Source organism: Balaenoptera ricei, chromosome 7 (genome assembly GCF_028023285.1).
Source record: "Balaenoptera ricei isolate mBalRic1 chromosome 7, mBalRic1.hap2, whole genome shotgun sequence".
NCBI classification, from domain to species: Eukaryota; Metazoa; Chordata; class Mammalia; order Artiodactyla; family Balaenopteridae; genus Balaenoptera; species Balaenoptera ricei.
Window position 1 is genome coordinate 66,382,318 of NC_082645.1, and position 18,933 is coordinate 66,401,250.

The 18,933-nt window shown below is 35.8% G+C and overlaps 2 protein-coding genes and 1 pseudogene across 5 annotated transcripts; 1 reads left to right on the plus strand and 2 right to left on the minus strand.

Moving 5' to 3' along the window:
* Positions 1–18,933, minus strand: part of LOC132369051 (large ribosomal subunit protein eL33-like) — a 56,144-nt pseudogene that overhangs the window by 22,191 nt on the left and 15,020 nt on the right.
* Positions 339–5,896, plus strand: PJVK (pejvakin). The gene is made up of 6 exons (XM_059928176.1): positions 339–549; positions 1,284–1,479; positions 1,996–2,137; positions 3,245–3,362; positions 5,172–5,270; positions 5,464–5,896. Exons 1-6 carry the CDS (start codon positions 339–341, stop codon positions 5,754–5,756), a joined length of 1,059 nt encoding a protein of 352 aa, XP_059784159.1. The 3' UTR covers positions 5,757–5,896.
* Positions 9,082–17,837, minus strand: FKBP7 (FKBP prolyl isomerase 7). Of its 4 annotated transcripts, none has more exons than XM_059927276.1 (4): positions 17,423–17,837; positions 16,203–16,354; positions 11,588–11,718; positions 9,082–9,396 (listed from the first exon to the last, which is right to left on the minus strand). In XM_059927276.1, the coding sequence occupies exons 1-4, from the start codon at positions 17,671–17,673 to the stop codon at positions 9,235–9,237; spliced, it is 696 nt and encodes a 231-aa protein (XP_059783259.1). In that variant the 5' UTR covers positions 17,674–17,837; the 3' UTR covers positions 9,082–9,234. The 4 variants fall into 4 exon arrangements, 3 of the variants coding, with proteins under 3 accessions (XP_059783259.1, XP_059783258.1, XP_059783260.1); XM_059927275.1 differs by having other exon boundaries at positions 11,588–11,721; positions 17,423–17,832; XR_009504130.1 differs by lacking the exon at positions 9,082–9,396 and adding an exon at positions 13,320–13,435 and having other exon boundaries at positions 11,640–11,721; positions 17,423–17,831.

Genomic DNA, 18,933 nt, shown 5'->3' on the forward strand with positions numbered 1-18,933 from the left:
CTATCAGCTGTGACCGTCATCAAGGACATTGATAATATTTAAAGATTACTAGTTTTCTGTGTATATTTTAGTGTTATAGACTGCAATTCCAAATTAGACTTGCTTTTAGTATATCATTTTACACCGTTAATCTATAATTCATTACCTGAGCACACCAGGGGAGGTAGTGTTGTAAATTGTACACTGGTCAGCTACTCAGTGAAACCATGCTTTGTATTTTTAACGTGTATAATTATATTTAAAATCAAGCAAGACTTAGTTTTATGCCTGATTTTTTTTGACAACATGGATTTGTTATCTGAGGGTTGCAGTTCATGACGTTTTAATACCGTATTAATATGTTTGCTGCGGCTACCAAGAGCTTTGTCAAACAAGTTGGAGATGGAGGGAGATTAGTTCCCGTTCCAAGCCTCAGTGAGGCTGACAAATACCAACCTCTAAGTCTGGTGGTAAAAAAGAAGAGATGTTTTCTGTTTCCTAGATATAAATTTACTTCAACACCTTTTACACTGAAAGATATTCTTCTAGGAGACAGAGAAATTTCAGCTGGTAAGTTTAAATGTCTGTTTGGGAGTGACTACTCATTCAGCTATAGTATTGGTAATCTAAACATAGGTTGTCTGTGCTACCTATGTTCATAATATTTATGTATTTTCATTGATAAAAGCAACTCTTATTACTGTGACAGTAATAATATTGTTAACAATGCCTAACGTTTGTATAGTATCAAATCTCTTATTGGTTGAACAATTTCAAATGTGTTTTATAAGATTATTTATTGTATAATTTAATTTCAGTTATTTTATAAATTGTTTTAACCAAATCAACTTAGAGTATGACATAATAGTATACTTCTTCATCTATAAAATGGGGGTATTATTCAGTCTTGCCTATCTCACATGGTTAAATGTGATGAAAGTAATTTGTATTTATTATTTGATTCAGTTACTACGGTTGGTAAGCTGAAATGTATTAACAGGCTAATATTAACATTTTAACAAATTTTTCTTATAAACACTTGTTTTCCTTTCAGCTAGCCAGTGGATCTTGATGCTTAAGTATTCTGTTGGCTGAAAGAGAATTTAAGTTCATTTAAAATACTCTGGATATTTATTTCTCTTGTTGTCAGATTAATTGAATTGTTCTTTTTAATCTTGGTTTAAGATGTTGCCATTCTCAACATTTGGGTAATCAAGTCTTAAATGGTAAATTAATGTGCTACTATACATATTTACATTAGATGAATTCAAGACATTTAAAATATTGATTTCCTTTTCTTAAAGGTATTTCATCTTATCAGTTACTGAATTATGAAGATGAATCAGACGTTTCACTCTATGGAAGGCGAGGCAACCATATTGTGAACGACGTTGGGATTAACGTTACTGGATCAGATTCAATTGCAGTAAAAGCTTCCTTTGGTGTAGTAACCAAACATGAAGTGGAAGTATCAACATTACTCAAGGAAATTACTACACGGTCAGTATAATACTTCCATGTTTTTATTAAATATTTTAATTATATAAACTTCATTACAAAGAGTGCTTAAAACATTCAGGTTATATTTTACTAGAGTAATCTGTTTGATTTATTTGAAATACTGCAAATTAGTAATATGTCCAAGCTTTGGATAAGTGTAGATATCTGGAATCATTTGGTTTAAAAAATATTTAATTGTTCTGCAAAATCACTTTGGCTCTGCCGCATTTGCTAAATTATAAGATTACAAGACTTCAAGAATCTGCTTGCAGCAAATACACTAAGAGAGTCTCCTCCAGCAGACTCCTATAGTATGCATGTTTTAACAAAATAGACAGGAGAGGCAGATTATTAAATTTCTTTTGAGCACACCTTCTGATTTGTATTAGGACTGCTTTGATTTACTTTTAATTAAGGTGGATCATGAATAGTAACACATGATAATCAAAAAATGTATCTGATTATACATAGTTAGATGTTACAGATTCTTGTGAATGTCTGTCTTCTTGATTTTAGAAAAATTAATTTTGACCACAGTTTGATACGTCAGTCAAGGAGCAGCAGAAAGGCAGTATTGTGTGTGGTCATGGAAAGCATCCGAACCACACGACAGTGCTCACTGTCTGTGCACGCTGGAATTCGTGGGGAAGCCATGAGGGTAAACCATTAGACTCATTAGACTTCTCTTACTAAAAAGCTGCAATGGGAATTTTTTAAGTATTCAGTTTCTAATGAGCCTTGTGTATTTTGTCAAATGTTGAGATTAAAAAGCTGCAATTGTATATAGGATTTTGCACACCAATGGTTTTGTTTTAGAATATGAAAAAAAAATCCAAGAAAATTTGAATTATCAACATGTAAAATAATGTAAGAAAACACTAATCCTTGTGAAATAATGTGCACAAAGGAATCCCTCATATTACTATTATGCTGTTTTAAGAATACAAATTGAGTGGTTATGTTGAGTTCTTTGATTTTATTTTTAAGTGATACAGTTTTTACTTGAATTTTAAAAAGTTGAGTTTATATTTTTATATTAAATTAATTTTTCTAAAATAATATTGTTAATGGCCAAACATGCTTCATTCAATGTTAAGTCCTTTAAAAAATATTGAAAGCTATTTGTGTTTAATTTTTAGCTCAATTATGGTATTATTTGTCCTTGTCATTCACCTAATAATGATGCATAATAATGACTTGATTTATTAAAATGAATTATTAGAAAGATAGGGTACAATGATAATCGTTTCAAATCTTTGCAAATGAAGGTTCTGTTCAGTGGCTACATTTAGGTGCCCACCAAATTGTTTAACATTGGATCATTTTGGGGGCATGAACTGAGCGAAACATATACTTAATTGTTGGTAATTGCTTTGGAAAGCTGCTGAAAGCTCTGGGGGCTTTGGAACAGTGGACAGAATAGGCTAAAAACAACTGTAGCACTTAAAGGCAGTTGGTTTGCAGTTGAAAGAAAAAGGTTTCTATGCCAGAGAGCATTACCCATGTGGTAGCACTAATCGTTGGCTCTGATACAAAGTAAATGAGAAAGTAGTGAGAGGTATTTCCTAATATAGATCACAAGTCTCCAATGGACCATTAATTTGGACCTCTGCTAGAAACAGTTGAATTCAAGTAGGAGAATTCTTTGCTTGTAGGGGTGGGGATGTTTGTTTTTGGTAGGATTGTAGGGAATGTTTTATTTCTCCAAAAATATATCCTTACCTGTTGTGCTCCTTAACCATGTTATTTAATTTATTTAATATAGTTTCATTTTATGGATGAACAGAATCCCAAGGGAAGGGACAAAGCTATTGTTTTTCCAGCACACACAACCATAGCTTTCAGTGTTTTCGAACTCTTCATTTACTTGGATGGTGCCTTTGGTGAGTGATTTGCATGAAACACCAAAATGATTATATTTTTACAGAAGGATTTAATGAGAATCTGTCTCTTTCTGAGTGTCTAATAATAGAAGAGTGCTGCTCTCAGTACTGTCAATATTATGTTTGGATGAAGTAACTGGGAAAGACCCTCCAGTCTTGACTTACTCATTACCTCATCCCTGTTTCTTGAGGAAGGCTGTAGTCTTCCCACCACCCACTTACAATTATAGCTAAGAGTGAGAACGCAATCCACTGACAGTATTTCCTTGACTTATATGGGAAAATAAAAAATTATCGTCTAATAGGTAGTTTTTGATGATGGCAAATAGAGTAGGTAGACAGTAAGATGTCGAAGGTGTCAAGGCATCCAAACTAGGGTACCCAAAGACAACCTTTCTTCTGGTTTTCCTTTCATAGACCCAGCTCCCCCAACTCCGGACTCTCCCTAAAACCTTAAAGTTACAAATAATTCCCTAAAATTGTCACCTTATATAATACTGCAGTGCAGCTCAGTTTAAATTTCTACATTTCACAGGTTTTAAGATTATTAGACCAGCCAGCTCAAGTCTAGGTGTAGCCCAACGGACTAGGCAAGGGAGCCCCTTAGCCATGGTGATTTATGAACATTTTTAGACCTGTTTTTGTTTCTGCAGTTCTGTCGGAGGAGGGAATAGGGAGTCCAGAAACAAATCACACTAATTAAATTCTATCTGGGACACTAAAGGGTGTAGGGTTTTTTTTTAAAAAAAAGATTTATTTATTTATTATTTATTTATTCTTTTGGCCGCATCGGATCTTAGTTGCAGCATGTGGGATCTTCACTGAGGCATGCGGGATCTTCGTGTCAGCACGCGGGCTTCTCTCTAGTTGTGGCCTGCGGGTTTTCTCTTCTCTAGTTGTGGCATGCAGGCTCCAGGGCACGTGGGCTCTGTAGTTGTGGTGCTTGGGTTCCAGAGTGCATGGGCAACTAGAGTTTGCCGCACGCAGGCTTTCTAGTTGAGGTGCGTGAGCTCAGTAGTTGTGGCTCGTGGGCTTAGTTGCCCCGCAGCATGTGGGATCTTAGTTCCCTGACCAGGGATCAAACCTGCGTCCCCTGCATTGCAAGGCGGATTCTTTACCACTGGACCACCAGGGAAGTCCAAGGGTGTAGGTTTTTACAATAATATTGATCACTAGAAGTGTAAACTGATATGTACATCAAAATTTTAAATTACATATATTTTAGCCTTATTTACTCTTTTAGGAATTTATCCTATAGATATACATATATGAAATGATGTGGGTATAAGGATAGTCAGTTCATAATAGCAAAAGATTGGAAATAACCTTAAGGTATATTATCAGCAACTAGGTTGAATAATGGTGCATCCACACAATAGAATACTGTGAAGCCATTAGGAATTATGTAGCACTGAAGATCTTGATATGGAATAATCTCTATGATATTTTAAAGAAATGTGTATCTATTTGAGTCTAAACAATTTTATATACATACATACTTACATACATATATACATATTCTTTATGCATGTAAAATATATGGAGTATTTCTGGAAGTACACACAACAGTAGTTACCCTGGGGTATAAAACTGAGGCTGGGGTCAACGTAGAGACTTATTTGTCACCGTATACTCTTTTTGTACTCTTTGAATTTTGTACCATGTAAATGTTACCTTTTCTAAAAATATGTAAATTTTAACTTAAAAAAATAAAATGAATGGCACATACCAGAATTCAACCACAATTAAAACCCCCAATAAAATATGAGTTGTTCAAATTATAACATCTTCTAAAATTTTTTTTTATAGACCTTTGTGTCACTTCAGTGTCAAAAGGAGGATTTGAAAGGGAAGAAACGGCAACATTTGCACTGCTCTACAGATTGAGAAATATACTGTTTGAAAGAAGTATGTCCACTGAAGATTTTTTTCTTCTCAGATTAACACTTGAGGTTATCTCTTCAGTAATCCTGTCTTAAGAATTTAAATTTAAAAGCCAAATTTCATGACTGATGGTTTAGATTCACACATGGTTTTAATTGCAGTTTGGCTATACATTTTTTATTTGACTTTTAACACATTTCTTTTTTTGTCCTTTTAGATAGAAGAGTGATGGATGCCATTTCTCGTTCACAGCTTTACTTAGATGATCTTTTTTCTGACTATTATGACAAACCTCTCAGCATGAGTGATATTTCACTCAAAGAAGGGACTCATATCCGAGTTAATTTACTTAATCACAACATTCCAAAAGGGCCTTGCATACTCTGTGGCATGGGGAACTTTAAAAGGGAGACGGTTTATGGGTGCTTTCAGTGTTCTGTCGATGGGCAGAAGTATGTGAGACTTCATGCAGTTCCTTGTTTTGATGTTTGGCACAAGAGAATGAAATAAAATGGAAAATCAATGTATCTTGCTGGTGTTTTAGGAGCAACTGTGCCACACACCTTTCCAAAATTATCTAGGTTTGCTTTGATGAGTTGTAGCAAATTAAAGAGGGAGGGGAACAAGAATTTAACCTGTCTGGGCATCATTTTTCCCATCTATAACGTGGAGATGATAATAGTATCTACCTCATAAATTGTCATGAAGATTAATAATGTTTATATTGGAAAAGGTTTAAATATAAAATTCAGAATATAGATATTCCTTCGTAAAATCTGCCAGTCACTTTAGAAGTATATTTTGGGATTTAGTCTTATTATACATAGAACTTTTCTAGATATCAATTTTATTTTTAGTTGGTTTTTAATTCAAGATCTAAGAATGACAAGAGTACACAAGTGGCAACTTTATGGTGCTTTAACTATTGCCCTAGGTCTGGTAAAATGAGAAAAATGTGTTAATAATTTAATGTAATCCTAAATGTTTAATTGTGGTATCAAATGAAAAGCACACTGAGCTCAGTGTGGGGTTTTGTGTACACAATTAAGGGTGACTGATAGTAGTAATGGGCTGCCATTCTGTGATGTACATATATATGTGCTTGCCAGCTTTGTCTTTATAAAAACTCACTACAGTTATTTTAAAGTTAAGGCAGCTGGGACACGTTTATTTCTTTTCTCCTTTGAAAATGTTTAAAACATTTAACATATTTAGTTCTGCGAGATCTTTTGCATCTACTCTGTAAGACATCTGAAATTTTTTTATACACAAGCAACCTAAATTATTTACTATACACCATTTTTAAATAATTACAAAAATACTATGTTAAAGTTCCAGAAATCAAAGTATATAGTACAGCAGTCACTACTCGGCATATGCCTATGAAGGCATTAGGCAATTACGTAAATACGAAATACTTGTATACTATATGTATGTAGAAGGATTAACATTTTACTTTTTTAACTATTTAAATGTGATTAGAGTTTTAGAGTAAATCTCCATGTTCATTTACCATCATCTATAATTTTTTAAATCATAAGTTTAAATCATATAATTTTTTTAAATCATAAGTTTCCCTGGTAGCGCAGTGGTTAAGAATCCACCTGCCAATGCAGGGGACGCAGGTTCGAGCCCTGGTCTGGGAAGCTCCCACATGCCGCGGAGCAACTAAGCCTGTGCGCTACAACTACTGAGCCTGCACTCTAGGGCCTGCGAGCCACAACTACTGAACCCGCATGCCACAGCTACTGAAGCCCACACGCCTAGAGCCTGTGCTCCGCAACAAGAGAAGCCACTGCAATGCAAAGCCTGCACACCTCAAGGAAGAGTAGCCCCCCGCTCACCGCAACTAGCGAAAGCCCGCGTGCAGCAATGAAGACCCAACGCAGCCAAAAATAAATAAATAAGTAAATTTAAAAGTGATTCAATCCATTTAGTGTTTAAAAAAAAAAAACCACCATGAGATAGCACTAGGTATTCAGAATCTTCAAATTGCTAATAGTAAGCTTTGGCAAGGATGAAAAGCAACTGAAACTCTCATAGTAGTTGAAAAACAAATTGGTACGATTACTTTGGTAAACAGTTTGGCATTATCTGTGACAGAAAGTTTCTCCTTGATCAAACTTGTCGGGCTCTTCTGAGCCCTCTGCTTGATTAGGCCCAATAGTCCCCGCTCGCCGCAACTAGAGAAAGCCCGTGCGCAGAAACGAAGATTCAACGCAGCCAAAAATAAATAAATAAAAAACAAAAAAACATAAGTTTAAAAGCACTTGGTATGAAAACAATGGGACAGAAAGGTTAGAATTAGAAACAGTTTGTATCATAGGATAATTTCCATATATAGCCTTCACGGTATTTTTGTTTTGGGCAGAGTATATGATTCAGGTGCAAATATGAGTATACTGGTCAAAAAAACTTCTAGTAACTTTTATTAATATGGATATAGAGAATGGGTGCAGTTTCCAAACCAAAACATAATACTGTATTAGCAAACTTAGTTTACTTGAACTGAGCAGGTTTTTCTGAGGGAAGTAAAGGGATGAAAGTTGATGATTAAGTGAGGAGGAGTTATAAAATTGGGTATAGGAATGAAGAAATATTGGGGGGAAAGAAAAGATAGTAAAGGTTTTTATTTTACAAAGTGTCTAACTCTGTGCTATGCATATGTGATATCCACTAATCTAGTGGTTTTTGTGTTGCCCTTATACTTTTAAATTATAGGATTTCTAGCAGTATATTTAAAGAGGTTAAAAGATGAACAGTGAACAATGGTTTGGAAAGAGCAAGTTTCAGAAAATGGAAAAAACTTTGTTTTGAACTCAATTGTTTTGAATCGAGCTATTTACTGCCTAACCACACTTTTCTACATACACAGTAAGTAAATCTTACATGTTCCAATAAATATGTGTCCTTTCTTGGGTACCAACATGATCTTCTACAGCATCTCTTACCTCTTATTCTCAACACGTTGGACCACAATGATTTGACCATGACGCAAAATTGCCATGGCACTTTATATCCTCATTTGCATCCTCATTTGATATCCTCATGTGTAAAATAAGTTCTACACATTTATCAAAAACTTGATGGCATACCAGTTTGTAATGCTCGTTCATGGTTAATAATAAGAACATTGTGAGAAGTGACATAGGATAGAGATACCTAGAGAAAGGGAGACTAAGAAATAGCGTAGCATCAATTTAAAACTATCAAGACAAAAAGTTAGGGATGGTAGATATAAAGGCCTACGAGAAGGAAGAGGCATAGCACATTTATAATGATGTCTGAGGGAATGCAAGAGTCAGAGCCGTACAGACTTTATGATGCCTGCTCTAAGATAGAGGCACAAAGCCTTTGGTCTGATGAAATGTCTTTCAAACATTAGTCATTGGAACAAATACCTAAGGCCAGAAACTTGCACCAAAAAGTACAGAGACTGTGTTGAGGCTCTCTGACAGAGTTATACAACTAATACTGTCCTGCATGCATACTAAAGGAAGAGTCCTCAGTCCTATGATTTTTATATCCTACTATCCATAATGCTGTGAAATGTATAAACAAATGAATTGTTAATTCCTGGGTCCCTATTAAATATTTTAAAAATATGGGGCACCTTAAATGTTAAAATTTGGATATTTACATAACTATACATGCTGTTAAGGTTAGAGTTGGGAAGAACTTGTGGATTTTGACATAGATGTCCTCCTATAACCTGAAGGGGAAAAACTGCCCACTAGGATGCAGAGGTCGATTTTATGGTGCTACAATTCATGTTAACAGAATAAAGCAATAAGAAACACAATCATGCCTTACTTGAAAGTTAAATTTTGCAAAACAGCCTCACATTTATTATTCCAAAATTACATGTATTGAAGGGATCAAAATATGTTCATGGGGGAAAAATAGAAAATACAACTCAGAGAAAAGTGACTTTGTTTTACATATAAAGTACAGTAAATAGCTAAGAAAATTTAGAAATAAAAATATGCTATAGTTCATCATGTTGATAGACATTGTATTCCTTAGAAGAAATGAAGCCATCACCATCATGGTCGTTCTTCTTAAAAATATCTTCCAAAACTGCATTCTGATATGACTTGTCACGTGGCTTCTCATCTTTTTCAAATTCCTTTTTCAGGTAATGACTTATCTAGGCCAAAATAATATTTCTTTAATAAAAAGATATAAGAAATTTCCAGCAACTTTGAGAAAATGTTTATATAAAGAAACTCATATCTAAGACTACTTATAGTAAGTGACACAAAAATTTAAAAAGCTATTTGAGGTTTAATTTTTTTCAACCTTTGAAGCAATTTTCTTAAGAGAAACAGATCTTCAAACTAGCTTCCCCTGAGGTTATAGGTGGTTAGTGGTACATACTCAGAGATTAACATCTGAATTGAATTTTGTTGAAACTAAATGCTTTCCAATAATCTACACTATCCACATTATCAAAAGAAACTCCCTCTTAAGGATTTCCATTAGTGAATAAAATCCAAATTGGTATTTATATAATCTCCAAAATTATTGGGTTGGCCAAAAAGTTCGTTCGGGTTTTTGTTCCATATTATGGAAAAACCCGAATGAACTTTTTGGCCAACCCAATAATAAATATGTATAATGAATAAAACCCAACTACAGGTTTTGAAATAAAATTTAATTTTCTTAATTTTTCTATGCTTCTATAGCTCTCCCCCAATCTACAAATTATGATCATCTCTCTAACGTCAAATAAAGAACAGGTATTCTGAAGTATTCCCTTTTCTCTATACAACATTTCTCTAAGCAAAGACACATTATAAGCACAGCCTAACATGGTAGCTACTAGCCATATATGTCCATTAAGCACTTGAAATGTGGTAGATCAAATTGAGACAAGCTACTGTAAGGGTAAAATACACAACAAATTTTGAAGATAATAAAAAATGTCATTGATAACTTTTATATTGGTTTCATGTTGAAATGGCAATATTTTAGATATATTGAGTTAATTAACATTAATTTCACTTGTTTCTTTTTACTTTTTAAAATGTGGCTACTAAAACATTTAAAATTATGTATGTAACTCAATTATATTTCTATTGGAAATTATGTATATTATATAAATAAATTATATATTAATACATATAATAACTAAAGAGAGCAAAGCACAACGATTTGGAGATAGTGTTAAACAAGGCTGGGTATTTTATTTATTATCACTTTTTTTTTGCATTTAAGTATAGTTGATTTAAAATGTTTCAGGTACACAGCAAAGTGATTCAGTTATACAAATATCTATATATCTATGATCTATTCTTTTTCAGATTCTTTTCCATTATAGGTTATTACAAGATACTGAATATAGTTCCCTGTGCTATACAGTAGGTCCTTGTTTATCTATTTTATATATAGTAGCATGTATCTGTTAATCCCAAATTCCCAATTTATGCCTCCTCTCCTCCTTTCCCCCTTGGTAACCATAAGTTTGTTTTCTATGTCTGTGAGTCTATTTCTATTCTGTAAATAAGTTCATTTTTGTATCATTTTTTTAGATTCTACATATAAGTGATACCATATGATATTTGTCTTTCTCTTAGTTTACTTAGTATGATAATCTCTATGTCCATCCATGTTGCTGCAAATGGCATTATTTCACTTTTTTTATGGCTGAGTAATATTCTAGTGTGTGTGTGTGTGTGTGTGTGTGTGTGTACACACACACACACACACACACACACAATCTTCTTTATCCATTCGTCTGTTGATGGACATTTAGGTTGCTTCCATGTCTTGGCTATTGTAAATAGTGCTGCTATGAACATAGGGGTGCATGTATCTTTTTGAATTATAGTTTTGTCTGGATATATGCCCAGGAGTGGGATTGCTGGATCACATGACAACTCTATTTTTAGCTTTTTAAGGATGCAGAAGCTAGGTAACTGAACTCCAGGACCCTGTTTACCAACTTTCTGGGCTACACAGTTCAAATTTTTCCTAGCTCTTTTAATAATCTCATGTAATCCTCACAATCCTATGAGGTGGGAATTATTTGCCCAGTTACGAATTCCTACAGTGCTGCTTGAAAAGATCTTCTCCTGTAGTCTAGGTGCCAGAAATAACTCGTAGAATTAGTTTGGTATTTTAATGACCCTCTTGCAGGGAGAAAGGAAATTAAACAGGCTGACTCAGTTTCAAGTTTTACATTAAAAAAGTACATTTTCTTCTTGGAATTTAGTTTTTTTGTAACCAGCTCTGTAAAAGCAAATTAATCAGTCCATACTAGGTAGAAGTAAAAATAATAGCTGTAACACAGATGTGACAAAAAATTAGATTGTACATATGAAATCTGTTTGAATTACCTCAGTTTTAGAAAGTTGCCTGTCATTGTCCGTGTCTATCTGTTTAAATGTTTCAATGCTTCGTGGTCCTTTGGTCACAGCATAAAGCTCAATCTCAAAAATCAATGTTGCATCAGGTGGAATCTTGCCTTCTGCTAAAGGTGTAAATTTTAACAGTTTAACTTACATGAAGATAACATTCAAATATTTATTTACAAATGGCCATTATAGCATTATGATTATATTATTTCATATTTATAAAAATTGCTTTCTAAATATTTCTTGGGAACACTTTTTCCATATGTCTTCAAACCAAGTCAGTTCTAAAGACCAAGGGGACCATTATTTCCTGATTAAATTGAAATAAATATAAATCATGTATTTAAAAAAATTTATTTATTTTTGGCTGCATTGGGTCTTTGTTGCTGTGCGTGGGATTTCTCTAGTTGCGGCGAGTGGGGGCTACTCTTCATTGCGGTGTGCAGGCTTCTCATTGCGGTGGCTTCTCTTGTTGCAGAGCACGGGGTCTAGGCACATGGGCTTCAGTAGTTGTGACACGTGGGCTCAGTAGTTGTGGCTCATGGGCTCTAGAGTGCAGACTCAGTAGTTGTGGCGCATGGGGTTAGCTGCTCTGCGGCACGTGGGATCTTCCCGGACCAGGGCTCTAACCCGTCTCCCCTGCATTGGCAGGTGTATTCTTAACCACTGAGCCACCAGGGAAGCCCTAAATCATGTAATTTTTATTAATATACCCCAACATTATACAGGAGAGAGCTAGTGCAGAGAAGAAATTCACAGGCAGAACAATTTCAAAGATAGGTATCTTTTAGAAAATGATTTTGTTCAGTTATTTGTTAAGTATGAATAAAATATATGTATTAGTATACATGTCTTTCAAATTCTTTATAGACAAAAAATAGTGCAATGACAGAACAAACCAGTAACAATTTCATGAAGAAATTTATAATAACAAAAAAGCCTTCTAAGTATTAATTTAAATAGCTCTCTTTAATAAAGTTAATCTATTAAGTGATGTCACAGATGACTTTAGCAATCTATGGGCTACTTCAGATGGCCATTCATAAAAATGACCTGCAGAAATGACTTGCTAAGAGGCACTGGGTGGCTTTTGTCACCAGTACATTATAGTTACTCAAATATTTGTTGAATGAATGGCCTCTATCACTTATTTAAAAAATGGCTAAGTTTGTTCTTTGAAGCAAACAGTAATTTTTTAAATGAAAAAGTGGAGAATTCTTGCTAAAGTATTTATATAATCCAAAGAAAAAAGCTTGAAAGTTACAGCCAAAATAAGTGGATCAGTCATCTCCAAAACCAGGACACAGAACAATCTACCCACATATTACATGACTAATGTGACCATCCCAACCAACATACCACATATTACTTGACTTTATAGTAAAAGAGGTAGAGATTGATTGACTGATTGATCATTTTTACAAAACCCATTCCTATTCTGTCCAGTTAAGACCTCTTTATGACAGAAAAATAACTTCTCCTGACAATAATTAAAAACAAATTCAAAACACAAATTCAAATTTCTTAAAAAATATTACAAGTCTGAGTTTCCCCCAAATTCTACTGTAAACATAGAATATATTGCCAGTTAAGTTTTATCTTACTAAAAAATTACAGTATAAAGAAGAGAAAAATATGCACTTGCTATAGCATTACTTGTATTTAGAGAAGCAGATCAAAGACTTAGGAGTTAATGTAAAGAATCTATACATACCACATGTACTGTTAATTAAAGCAGTAACAAGTCACATGCATTTCAAGACATGCAGGGGTGCTCTGTGACATTAGGCAAAGATATTGCGCACAGGAAAAGACTTCTTCAAGTACTACCTAAAATAAAGTTATAGCTAATGTTAGGTCTTAATAACAACTTATTTAAGAAAGCTTATTCAATCAAGATATTGTTTGTTAAGCAGTTACTTATGGTCTACACAGCAGCTTTTAAAATAACTGAATTCAAGCTATTAGTAAGCTATTATAAATAATGCAGGTAAACTAGCAGTTAACTACATTCCAAAGAACACACTTTTGTCGGGCCTCAGTTTCCTTACGTGTAAAATGGAGGTGTTGGTGATGTTACTAGTGAGATTCATTATTTTTATATATTTATTGAAGACACCTCAAATTGAATATGAACTAACTTCAAGTCAAATTTCTACATTTTTGTAGCAAGGGTCTGGCTTATTAATTGCTTTGGCAGACTGGGTAGTCATTTGTATCTAAGCATAAATTAGTTTACAAAAAGGATAAAATAGGTACTCATTTGTCACAGGGTAACAGGACCCAAGATGAGCACCTATTGATGAGAGGTGTGGGTGCCCTGGTAGCAGGCAGAATGTGGAGGTATCTACAAGAGAGAAAGAGAAACTCTTGAAAATGAGACTAAGGAGACTGAAAGGCAAACTCTGCCTATATCATTTTGCCTAGAATTGACCTCAACCTTTGACAGCGTTTTTAGGACAAGACTGCGTTCAATTTATTTTCAATTCTCTCTCCCTCTCCTAGGTTCCTTTACAACTAAAAATAGGATACACTAATTATGGTTCTGTGGGAGCTACTTTGATGGAACCAAATGATTGGCGAAAAGCTTTGAAAGTGAAGCTGTAGTTATCTGGAACTGTCTCTTTAGGAGCTTTAAATCTGATTGGATCTGACTTGTACCACTAACTTCCCTCCAATCCAATTTGGGGCAGTGATCCCCTACTCTTGCTGGAAAGAATAGGCGTGGGAACCATTCCGCCTAATGAGTAAACTAACAGTCTTAAAGAGGGTGTGCCATTTCAACGAAATATTGGGGAGTAAAGACATTTCATTGTAGAAAATCTTTGATTACTTTAATTATATACTAAATATTTCAAATACGTGGGGTTAAGAAGGGCTCTAAGTAGAATGAGGAGGTAAAGATTCTTTCTTTGGGGAATTCCCTGATGGTCCAGTGGTTAGGACTCTGCACTTCCACTGCAGGGGGCATGGGTTCAATCCCTGGTTAGGCAGCTAAGATCCCCGAAAGCCCTGGGGTGCGGCCAAAAAAAAATCTTTATAGTCTTCACACAGCAATAGGAAGCAAGGACCCAACTGAGAATGCAATATAGAAACCAGCCCTCTGCCACACTGCCCATTTTCCCCTCTTAAAAATTTCTCTATTCTGCTCCACTTTTAACTTTAGTGATTTTTAAAAATTTAATTTTGGAAAAATTAATACATGTCTTTCTCTGTCTGACTTATTTCACTTAGCATAATACCCTCGAGGTCCATCCATGTTGTTGCAAATGGCAAGATTTCATTCCTTTTCATGGCTGAGTAATATTCCAGTGTGTGTGTGTGTGTGTGTGTGTGTGTGTGTGTGTGTGTGTGTACCACATCTTCTTTATCCATTCATCCATTGATGGACACTTAAGTTGTTTCCATATCTTGGCTATTGTAAATAATGCTGCAGTGAACACTGGGGTGCATATATCTTTTCAAATTAGTGTTTTCATTTTCTTCAGATAAATACCCAGGAGTGGAATTGCTGGATCATATGGTAGTTCTATTTTTAATTTTTTGAGAAACTTTTATACTGTTTTCAGTTGTGGCTGTACCAATTTACATTCCCACCAATTGGGATGTTACATACAGCACAGGGGATATAGTCAATAATACTGTAATAATTCTGTATGGTGCGTAATCTATAAATATATCGAGTCACCATGTTTTATACCTAAAACTAATATAGTATTTTAAGTCAACTATACTTCAATAAAAAATTTAGTACATGCATACAGTAAAAAATTTAAATAGTATAATATATTACAGAATGAGAGGAAATCGCCTTACCCTTGACCCTCAGGCCTCCTTCCCAGGAACATTTAATATCATCAGATGGTGTATTTTTTAGATAGTCTATGTAGATACATGACGCATATGTGAAATTTCCCCTCTCACATGTAAGCTCTCATTGAGGTTAGGAAACTGTTTCTGCATTTTACACTGCTTTATGCTCAGTGCCTAGAATAGAGCCTGGCATTGATGCTCAATAAATATTTGTTGCAGGAATATATTCTATCCCATTTTATCTTTAACACATTAATACATATGGCTCTACTTCATTCTTTTTACTGGCTGTACAATAATCCACTGTATAGATATAGCATAACTTAGTTAACTAATTTCCTACTAAGGGATACTCGGGTAGTTTGCAGTCTTGCTACCCAAAAAAGTCTGCAGTGAATGTTCTTTAAGATGTACCTTGGTACACATTCCTGGAAATGGAACTATGGGATCAGAGGATATGTGCATTTTAAATTTTGATAGAAATTGCTAAAGAGGTCGAATGATTTACATTCCCAGCAATAATGCATGGGACTGCTGTTTTTTCCATACCTTTGCCAACTTTTATGTCTTTGCTAATCTGATGGGTGAAAATGGTATCTCATTTTTGTTTTAATTTCTCTTTCTTTAATGATGACTGGACTTGATAGAGCTAAAGTTGATTGGACCCTATATTCTATATCTTATTTAACTTTGAGAGTCTGCTTTTGATTTTTTGACTATATACCCGAAGTCTATGATTTATTTTTAAATATAACTTAGAGATATACATATTAAAACACCTTACCATAGCCTTCCTTTCCATATGCAAATGAAGGGGGTATAATCAATTTTCGCTTCTCGCCAGGACACATATCCATCATCCCAATGTCTAGGCCTTTTATGACTTGTCCAACACCAAGAACAAACCATTTGGGGTGGCCTTCATTTTCTGTCCGGCTATAATTAAAAACAACACCTAGGTAAGTTGATTTCAAGAAAAATAAAATCAAACTTTAAAATACAGCTGAGCATTTAGTTCCAATTTAAAATTGGAGTCCTCTCTAACCATCTCTTTTCCTATATTAAGATTCATTCTGAACCCCCTAGTGGGGTGTTTGGCTCAAATTTCCCTCGTAATAGCCAGACAGAGGTATGATTTGCCCAAAGCTAGTCATTGGGAGTCATCTCATTTTCTTTTTTTATTGTCATCTTTACAAAAACTACTCAACAGTTAACTTTTTAATGGGTCTCCTGCCCCTAACTAGCTGCATGGCTTGTCCAAATGACTTATTTAACCATTCTGGGTTTGTTCTAAAAAATAATGGTACAGGTTTAGCCTCAAAAAGTCATTTGAACCATGATTAAAATTTGTATCTTTTCTTCTTATTAAATTTCTCTATTCTAGATGCAAAGAACTAACTTTCCCCAATTGTATTTTTATAGGGTAATAGCACAGAAGGAGAAAAGACATTCTACCTCTGAGTAATAAACCATCAATTAAATCAGAGTAAGTAGTGGTGGGATGAGGGGGCAGGCAGGACACAGGGTCCGGAAGTCACCAGAGAAAGTCATTGTAGTGGCTTCTTGATACAGCTGGAAAGTGGCCTCCAGCCAGTAAATATCGTGCTTCTGAAGGCCAGATAACATCTCCTAAACAACTCTACGTAGTCCTCAGTAAGCAGACTCCAACCCACAGCAAAGGAAAAGTGTGAACATTCTTACAAACTGTACCTTGACTTACTTCTATAGGTACCAAGGGTAGTGGTGGTGGTCGGGGGAGTGTATGGATGTGTGTATTTTTAATAATTTCTTGGGCCAACATTTTCAGTAATTTAAAATAATATTCCATATAATAGGGAAATACTATATCAAATCTGATTTCCCCCCTAGAAATAAAAGGCTGAACTCTCACTGTTAAAAAACAAGAACAAATCAATCAAACAACAAATTAGGTTTCTGGTTGGTGGAGGGAGGCTAGATTTAGTACATCAACTGGACGCGGGAGTTGTTCGCATCATTTCCTACCTGCAGTAGAATTTCGAGCCGTCTTTAGCCAAGAAGCCGTCGTAATGGGCATTTAGCAGGTCTCCCTTTTTGCTTGTGTTAGAACAGTTTTCTGGACGATGCAAAACTTCTATTTTCACTTCCTCTATGCTCTCCTCTGCCTTTTGTCCCTGAGCAGTAAAAATGCCCCACAGGTAAAAGAAAATGATTAACCTAAATAAGAAATGCATGATTCCGAGAGTCGGCCCCAGATGACCACCGCGTTCCCTCATGCGTGTTACTCGCGCGGGGTGGCAGCGCCGGCAGCCTAGTTCCGACGCGTGGCAGGCATTGTCCTACGTCATAAAAGGCCGGGGGCGGGGTGAAGCGTGGCCCCGCCCCCTTCCCCTGCGGCGCGCCCAGCAGCGGAGTTTTTGCCGGTTGGCTGCTGGTTTCGTCCTGGTGGTACCCCGCGCTTTGGCTGGCTGTCTTCGGTCGCTAAGGCAACACTCCACATTTGCACCGCATCTCCTCGCTAAGTCCGCATATTTTACAAACAGTTTTCTCAGGGTTCGATAGTAACGTTCGCGTTACCTTTTGAAACTGGCGAAAGACGAAATAAGACTCTGATGGGATGTCGTAGTCCGAGGATACGATTGTCATTTCTGGGCATGAAAGGTGTCTCCTCAGATCCCTAGAGAACTGGTGGGCATCGGGAGAGGCATTCTGCTTCTGCGGTGTCCTTGAAGCGCCTTCTCGGGGTCGAAGTCATGCATTAAGAGGTTCCAGGCTAAGCCACACACTAGTACACAGAGGTACCGCTGCTCCGCAGCAGCGGGGTTAACGGCGGTTCCCCAGAGCCGACTCCAGCGATTCGGGACCGGCTGCTGGTTTGCATTTCCTTTTCTCACCACTCGCGGTCGCCCTTGATTTGAGGGCTTATAGGAGTGCGGGTAAAGCTCTTAACAGTTTTGCTTTTCTTACCAACTCTGCGAGATAGGTAATTATCCACATTCCACAGACGAGAAAACGAAGTAATTTGAGTATTGGGCATCCTGTTTCAATCTCACGGCTAATACGCAGCAGGGATTTGACCAAGTCCGACACAAAGCCAGCCTTATATCCTCACCCCCAACATTTTAGCATGAAGAACTTTACAACATACAGAATAAATTTTACTACCCCATCACCGCGGCCTTATATTCACTACTTGGAGTCTATCATTAACATTTAACTATACGTATTCGATTTATTAAATACATTTCCATCTGTCCATCTATCCGTCAATTCGCCGTATTTCCAAGCGAATACCCAAAGACTTTTACCCATACCAGGACCTCAACGAAGGCCTGGATTAGGCTCTGGAAGGGCAGGTGTTATCCGCCTCAGTGATGCTAAAAGCCTAAAAGCCGCAGCACTGAGCCTGCTTATATCGGCTTTGCTTAAAGCTTGTGAAATTCCAGAAATCTGAAAATTATTGTCAGTTATACAAGGGGATGGTCATTTCCAACCAGGATTTCAAAAAATTATAAAGGCTAGAGAAAACTTCCATT

Coding starts and splice junctions, on each gene's coding strand:
- PJVK (XM_059928176.1), top strand. CDS start 339: ATGTTTGCTGCGGCTACCAAGAGCTTTGTCAAACAAGTTGGAGATGGA. Junction 550..1,283: donor AGACAGAGAAATTTCAGCTG/GTAAGTTTAAAT, acceptor CTTTTCTTAAAG/GTATTTCATCTTATCAGTTA. Junction 1,480..1,995: donor CTCAAGGAAATTACTACACG/GTCAGTATAATA, acceptor TCTTGATTTTAG/AAAAATTAATTTTGACCACA.
- FKBP7 (XM_059927275.1), bottom strand. CDS start 17,673: ATGAGGGAACGCGGTGGTCATCTGGGGCCGACTCTCGGAATCATGCAT. Junction 16,355..17,422: donor GGCTCGAAATTCTACTGCAG/GTAGGAAATGAT, acceptor TTTTAATTATAG/CCGGACAGAAAATGAAGGCC. Junction 11,722..16,202: donor ATATGGAAAGGAAGGCTATG/GTAAGGTGTTTT, acceptor TTACACCTTTAG/CAGAAGGCAAGATTCCACCT.